The 8,193-nt window shown below is 45.1% G+C and overlaps 1 protein-coding gene across 1 annotated transcript; it reads left to right on the forward strand.

Moving 5' to 3' along the window:
- Nucleotides 1-1,027, forward strand: LOC104676763 (olfactory receptor 10C1). The gene has a single exon (XM_010381642.2). It carries the CDS (start codon nt 72-74, stop codon nt 1,008-1,010), a length of 939 nt encoding a protein of 312 aa, XP_010379944.2. The 5' UTR covers nt 1-71; the 3' UTR covers nt 1,011-1,027.
- Nucleotides 1,028-8,193: the final 7,166 nt, after the last annotated feature.

Consider the following 8,193-nt stretch of genomic DNA (forward strand, 5'->3'; position numbering starts at 1 on the left):
TTTCACAATTCCATAGTTGTGACTTTTCCTTGCCATTTCTTTTGTCTTCCAGTCAAAGGGATGTAGGCAGGATGAACACAAACACCTCCATGGTGACTGAATTTCTTCTAGTAGGCTTCTCCCACCTGGCTGACCTCCAGGGCTTGCTCTTCTCTGTCTTTCTCACTATCTACCTGCTGACCGTGGCAGGCAATTTCCTCATTGTGGTGCTGGTCTCCACCGATGCTGCCCTCCAGTCCCCTATGTACTTCTTTCTGCGCGTCCTCTGGACCTTGGAGATGGGCTATACGTCCGTCACGGTCCCCCTGCTGCTTCACCACCTCCTCACTGGCCAGTGCCACATCTCTCGCTCTGGATGTGCTCTCCAGATGTTCTTCTTCCTCTTCTTTGGCGCCACAGAGTGTTGCCTCCTGGCAGCCATGGCCTATGACCGCTATGCAGCCATCTGTGAACCCCTCCGCTACCCACTGCTGCTGAGCCACCGGATGTGTCTACAGCTAACTGGGTCTGCGTGGGCCTGTGGGGTGCTGGTGGGGTTGGGCCACACCTGTTTCATCTTCTCCTTGCCCTTCTGTGGTCCCAATGCCATCCCACACTTCTTCTGTGAGATCCAGCCTGTCCTGCAGCTGGTGTATGGAGACACCTCGCTTAATGAACTGCAGATTATCCTGGCCGCATCCCTCATCATCCTCTGCCCCTTTGGCCTCATCCTGGGCTCCTACGGGCGTATCCTGGTTACCATCTTCTGGATCCCATCTGCTGTCGGCCGCCGCAAGGCCTTCTCCACCTGCTCCTCCCACCTGATCGTGGTCTCCCTCTTCTATGGCACCGCCATCTTTATCTATATTCGCCCTAAGGCCAGTTACGATCCGATCACTGACACTCTGGTGTCCCTCTTCTATGCTGTGGTCACCCCCATCCTCAACCCCATTATCTACAGCCTGCGGAACACAGAGGTCAAAGCTGCTCTCAAGAGAACCATGCAGAAAATGGTGCCTATGGAGATTTGAAAAGGGGGCGATAGTGACTTCTGTGCAGTGCCCTGAGTCAGTCCCAAATAACTAAGGATCAAAGGGTCTCCCTTAAGGTCTTTCTTCACATTAGGGGAGGGCCAGCCTGTCAGAAAGACAAACTTATCTTTGAAAAGCTACCGTAGCCAAATGCTCTCCTCAGAACCTCACGACACATACATATTCTATTCTGCTTTCTATTGCAAGAAACAGGAAACCCAGGATGGAGGATCAATTTCAGAAGCAGAGCAAGTTGACAAACAGGGATAAAGTTACAAACTCTTATCCCCATCAGACTATCAGGGTAATAAAATTTTCAGCCACAGCAACGATCCTTAAAGTCATTTGACATTTGTACATCTTAGATAAGGCATTTGTTTCTTGGGTGGTACTAGTGATTAGTACCTTAGCAAACATAATTATACCTAATTAAATCTACTACCAGCTAAAGACAGATTCCTCAAGAAGTAAGGAGTGGCCACAAAGGTTTCAATGAAGGTAAGTTCTTATGGAAATTCATATGCCACAGAGATTAAGAGAACAGATTTCGATGTCAGACAGACTTAAAGTCCAAGTCTCATTTTTTTCCAGCTAGTTAGCTATGTCATCACAGGCGAATGATATCATCTCTCTGAGTCTTAATTTTTTTAACTTTTATTTTAGATTCAAGGGTACATGTGCAGGTTTGTTACATAGGTAAATTACATCTCCAAATGATTATTTAGTCACCCAGGTAATAAGCATAGTACCTGATAAGCAGTTTTTTGATCCTCACCCTTCTTCTCTCCTCCACCCTCAATTATGTCCTGGTATCTATTGCTCCTTTCTTTGTGTCCATGTGTACTCAGTGTTTAGCTCCCACTTTTAAGTGAGAACATATGGTATTTGGTTTTCTGTTCCTGCATTAGTTTGCTTAGAATAACAACCTTCAGTTCCATGCATGTTGCTGCAAAGGACATAATCTGTTTGTTTGTTTTTTGTTTTGTTTTGTTTTTATGTGAGCCTTAATTTTCTTATCTATAAAGCTGTGATAGCAACAGAGTCGGATTCATTGGGGTTTTGTGAGAATTTGTAGACTTGCAAACAATCCAGCTTAGTATCTGGCACAAAATAGTATCTTGATAGATGTTTTTGTTAGCCAGTCAGACAGGCCAGCATGAAGGCTAATGTTTGGCTCACATGGGGTGCCTTTGCTGGGGAGAGAAGGGTATTCTTGAAATATCAGTGGCACTGGGACCCAAGAGACCCAGAGGAAGGTGGAAGAAGAGGCTCTATACATCACTGCTAATAGAAACTGCTACCCAGCACAGACATGAGCCAAAAACTACCAAGACACACAAGAGCAAATATTAGGGCTATGACATGCAGGAGAGTCAGTGAACTGCAGAACAAATAAATGAGATAAGCTGAGAGGTTGAATCACAAAAAACCATCTCCAAGAGGCAAGTATTTATTAATAATTAAAAATGCAATCTACATACTTTATATCATTCCAACACTTATTCAAATGCACCACTATTTATTGCAAACATTCTAGGTGCCTATTGCTCTTTGGCACTGTGGAGAATATCAAGTACATACAGGGTGGTGATTTTGTCCAGAAAGCACTTGCTGTCTCATTAAGAAAACACTGATTCTCATGAAACGATCAGAGAACAGTTTGCAAAGTAAGAAAACTCTCACAATGTAAAGCGAAAAGACAAGGTGTTACTCCCTGTCCCCACCCCTCAAAAGGGGTTGTATGGCCTTCCTTATACTCATTTTATCAATGTGGAAAACCTCAAAACTACTGCTCTTCAATTGAACAAAACTTCAATAGAGAGGAACAGCATTTAAGAAGGATTGCCTAAAGGATGATCAAAACAACTTTTCCTCTGATATTTTAAAATCTAAATCTTATCCCCAGGCTAAAGCAGATGAGCACAGAGCTACACATTTAAAATGCAGAAATATTTCCATCTCCTATGCATCTCCATCAACTCATCTTTCCTAGAACTGCTCTTGGTAAAGAGTGTTTTGGCATTAAGCCATTGGTTTACGTTGAGAAAGTTTACAAGAAGCAACATTATGAAACTCTCGGAGGGATCATTTCTCTCATATCTCAGTGATAGGAATCACTGTACTTTTCCTATCATATAAGCAATAACTTTTCCTTACAGTTTTATGGAAGTACAATTGGCATATGACAAATTGTACGTGTTTAATTGTGCAATTTGATAAGTTTTGACCTATGTATGTACCATGACATTACAGGCACAATCACGAAATTAACATATCCATCCCCCTTGCTCCCTCACTCCCCATTGTAATCTCTCTCTTTTACCCCTCCCTAAACTCCTCATTCCCAAGCAACTTCTGATATGCTTCCCAGCACTATATTTTTCTTTTTTCAGTTTTATATAAATGGAATTATAAAACATGTACTCTTTTTAGTCTGACTTCTTTCATTCAGCATATTTGGAGATTCGGCCATGTTGTGGTGTGTACAACAGCCATTCTTTTTCATTTCTGAGTGAGACTCCATTGTACGGATATGACATAATTTGTTAATCCGTTCACCTGCTGAAGGAAATTAGGGTTGTTTTCACAATTTGTTTATTCATTCACCTGCTAAAGGAAGTTTGGGTTGTTTCCAGTTTTTGGTTCATAGAATGAAGATTCTATGAACATTTGTGTACAAAGTCTTTGTATGCTTTCATTTCTCTGGGGTAAATACATAGATGTGAAATGGCCGTATCATATGGAAAGTATAAGTTTAATTTTTTAAGAAATTAAATAATCACTTTTCCTCTTAACATGACAGCTAACAAGTTTCCACCTGAATTTGTAATTCATCTCCAGGAAATGTGCAATTCCTAACAACATGTTTTTGAGATATCTAGTTTCTGGCCTTACCTGCTGTTGTTACTGTTGTTTTTCTATTCTACCTTTTTCTTTGTCCAGTCTCCCTGATCCTTATTTTCTGCACATTTATGTAAGCCAGCATATTAGTCTTTCTGGAGCAAGACTTAGAGCCATCAATCAGTAAGAAAAAAAAAAAAAAATAGGCAGGGGAAAGTATTGAATGAAAAATCCCTGGTGATATGGTTTGGCTCTATGTCCCCACCCATATCTCATCTTGTAGCTCCCATAATTCTCATGTGTTATGGGAGGGATCTGGTGAGAGATGATTGAATTATAGGAGTGGGTGTTTCCTGTGCTGTTCTTGCAATAGTGAATGGGTCTCACATGATCTGATGGTTTTAGAAACGGGAGTTGCCCTACACAAGCTCTCATTTTTCCTGCTACCATCCATGTAAGATGTGACTTGCTCCTCCTTGCCTTCCACCATGATTGTGAGGCCTCCCCAACCATATGGAACTGTAAGTCCAATAAACTTCTTTGTTTTGTAAATTGTCCAGCCTTGGGTAAGTCTTCATCAGCAGCGTGAAAACAGACTAATATACCTGGGTAAAGACTGAAGACATGGGTTATGATCTCTACTCTGTTACTAAAACTTCACATGACCTAGAGCAAACTCTTTGCATCATCTTCTTGATTTTCAGTTTCATCATCAATAAACATAAGGGCTAAATAAAATGAGCTCTGGACTGAGTTCCAGATCCACTATTCTGTGCTTATTTGTCCCAAAGAATATATGCTTCTTATAGCTGATATTCTTACAAAGAACCAGAAAGAAGATTGCAACAAACACTCCTTCTCCACCATGGCTACCAAGGGGCCTTGAACTACATTAATCCTGGGCAATATAAGCACAGTCATTGGTTTTCAAGACAAACACTACTCAAAAGCTGGGGGAAGTCCATCAGTGATCCCCATATTGAGTCTTCCCCTACTGTGTTCTACCTTCCTGAACCTCACATCTCCCCTACTCACACGTGCCCTTGCCCCTGAGCAAGCCTTTACCTGCTTCTTGAACTCCCACTGCTCTGTCCCTAATGCTTCTTCCTACCAAACTTTCTCCCCTGACACCCCTTTCCTTAACTTCCCTAATCCAATGGGACCCACTCACTGTAGTGCACACCAGCTCCTGATGGTATCTGCTACCAGAGGTGTCCTCATTCTTTCTTTCTTTTTTTGACAAGATTTTACTCTTGTTGTCCAGGCTAGAGTGCAGTTGCACGATCTCGGCTCACTGCAACCTCTGCCTTCCGGTTTCAAGTGATCCTCCTGCCTCAGCCTTCTGAGTAGCTGGGATTACAAGTGCCTACCACCACGCCCAGCTAATTTTTGAATTTTTAGTAGAGACGGGTTTCACCATGTTGCCCAGGCTCGTCTTGAACTTCTGACCTCGTGATCCACCCGCCTTCGCCTCCCAAAGAGCTGGGATTACAGGCGTGAGACACTGTGCCTTGCCAGTATCTTCATTCTTTAGCTTTGCAGAACTGAAGTAGGAAGTGACTGTGGCATCAGGGAGGGAGGGTAGAAGTCAGATGGAAGGGAAGGGAGAGGGAGAGAAAGAGGAAATAGAGGCAGGCTGAAGAACTGAGCATAGAAAAGAGAAAGAACAAAAAAGACCTCAGAGAAAGACTCACCTGCTCACAAGGAAAACCATCTCTGTGCATCCTGAGCCAGTCTCTTCACAGGACTTGGAGCAACCTCCCAACCAGAGCTCACTCCCACAGTCTATGCTCACTGATTCCCCCCATCAGCTGCTCCTGTGGCAGCCTGGTCCCCCTGCCTTTCTGCTCCCCACTGAGCTCTCTGGGATTCACAAATCAGTGCCCTAGGGTGGGCTTGGAGAGCCTAGCAGGTGGGGATCTTACACAGGGGCCAGGAAAGGAATGTAGGACTCAGGAGGAGACACTGAACAAAGGCTCTAACTCAGTCCTGGAAATGGGAGTGTGTGCTTGTCCATTGCCAGACTCTCTGCCTCTCTAGGTTGTGTGCTCTCACTGGCCCTAACTCTTTCCAGTCAGGGAAGACTAGCAAAGAGTTGGAAGAGGAAATGTTGTAGAAGAAGGAAGAGAACTCAGGTACATCAGGGCCACCAAGAAACAGGGGCTCTGGGTCTCCCAGGGACATAAGGAGAAGGATTAGGAGCTGACCAGGCTTGCTACACAAAAGATTCCAGGGCTGATCCTCTGAGAGCTGAGAAAAACATAAGGTGGGGTCTTAGTGCAAACTTCAAGCTTCAAAGATGCCACCCACTGTCTATTCAACCTTTTTTTTCTTTTGGCTAATCCTGTACACTTCTTTCAAGTCTGCAAATAATTATCAAGTTCCCACCGTGTGCCTTATTCTACATAGTCCTCACAATCTGGTCAACTTCCTTTGTATTTCTCCTCTGATCAGCTTCTCAGTGGATCCTCTTCATTCTCCTTCACTCTCGCTGCAGCCCAGACCCACTTCCTCCCTTCCCTGAGCTTCTCTTGCCTGTCTCCCTCCTCACCACCTAATCCCATTTCCCTCAAGGAGAGGCATTATTATTAATCTGTCTCATCTACCATAACCACCACCTGGTTTGCACAATAGCATTTTCTAGATGTTTCCTCTCCTGGCAGCCAAGACTGACAATGTCACCTGCCAGGGGCCTGGAAAGCCAAGCCACAACCTTCTTAGCCAATTAGAGGTTGCTAAATGGGGCACCCTTGCAGTTCTGAAGTTCTGAGATCTTAATGCATGCATTGTGTCTTCAGTGCACACAATACCACCCACCACAAGTTCAATGCAATTGATTCCCCAGCAATTGAACTCAATCACAATGCCACTGGCCTTAAAAATTAAAGAGTTGCTGCAGGAAGGGTCCTGTAAATTTTGTCATCATAACTGCCTGAGCTAGAGATGCGGGGTGTTCCCTGCCAATCAGGGCAGAGCAGGTTGACATGGGCCAATGAAGCTCAGAGGCCTCAAAGGAGATGAAAGTCACACAGGCCCCCTGAGAGATATCTGCCAATGTCTGTGTTGGGGTCTCTTCTGAAGGATGCTGTCTGTGAGACTGTGAAAGGCACCCAGCAGCCTTGTTTCTGTGGCCTATTACTTTTTCCACTAGACTCCTTCACATGCCTAATTTGGGACATGGTTTCTGAGCTGCAGGTGTTGTCCACTCCAGCCCAGAGGTCCCAGAACATCCTGCAAGCCCAGAAGCAGTTGGACAAAAGGCCACAGGAGCAGGATCCTCCGCTCTCTGGGCAACTTCAGACTGTTTCCTGACTGTGCTGTCCTTAGGAGGGGCTGATGCAGTGAACAGAGTCCTTGAGGCAAGTGGGGCCTGGGCTCAGCTGCAGAGACCACGGTAAGGGCTGGACCACATTCTCTTTCCGCCATATGCAGCTGCCTTACACTATAAGAGGGGGAAAAAGGGAGCTGAGGAGATAAAATGAGAAAAGACCCAGAACCAGTGGGCTTTGTCACATCGGCTGTGACAGTTAGACCTGGCATTACTCATAATTGCTAACATTTGCTACACATTCATACAGAGGCCATGCTGTGGCTAGGTGTTTCTGGGCTGAGAATGTATTACTCATTTAGAACTAGTAAGTCAGACTCTGATTATGGGCCTTGCTGTGTGTAAGGAACAGCACTGCCTTAGCGTGAAGCCTAGCCTACTGTCAGTGCTCAGAGAGCTCTGACACCAACAACTGGTTTTCCTACAAAGAATCACGTAATATTTGGGTTATAGAAGCAGGGCAGTGCTAACTGGATGTCCTGAAAGAGGTAGAGCTGGCATACAAAGGGATGGAGAGCAGAATTTGGAAAGCATCCAATCCTAAAACTCAGGGCTGGAGGGAGCATGTCCCAAGCCTGTTAGGGACTGCAGGAAATTCATGACCAGAATGAAGGTGGGGCTGGGGACCTGCAGGCAGGCTGGTCTGCTCTCTTTGCCTGTGACCCTCCTCAGGGCAGGCTGTGCTGTCAACAGGTGTTGTGCAATGCCAAGCACCCATGAGAATTCCCACTACCCCAAGGATTTGAGGCACCCCTGATCCCAGGTTCCTTCCTAGAACTCAGGTCGCCTTGGGATGACTAGGGGATTCTGGTTGACTACCCAGGGAAATCCGAAGCTTGGGAAGTTTGCGGCAACAGCAGTCCCTAGCCAGGTGCAGAGCCCTGCCCAGTGGATACCGTGTGGTCCTTCCACAAAGTTGCATCTTTGAGCCCCTCACAGAGAATCTGGAGCCTCCCAACCAGGAAGACATGAGAAAAGATCTGAAAAAAAAGGCCCAGGTGCTTGAGGTAAGAA

This window comes from Rhinopithecus roxellana, chromosome 4 (assembly GCF_007565055.1).
Source record: "Rhinopithecus roxellana isolate Shanxi Qingling chromosome 4, ASM756505v1, whole genome shotgun sequence".
Taxonomy (NCBI): Eukaryota; Metazoa; Chordata; class Mammalia; order Primates; family Cercopithecidae; genus Rhinopithecus; species Rhinopithecus roxellana.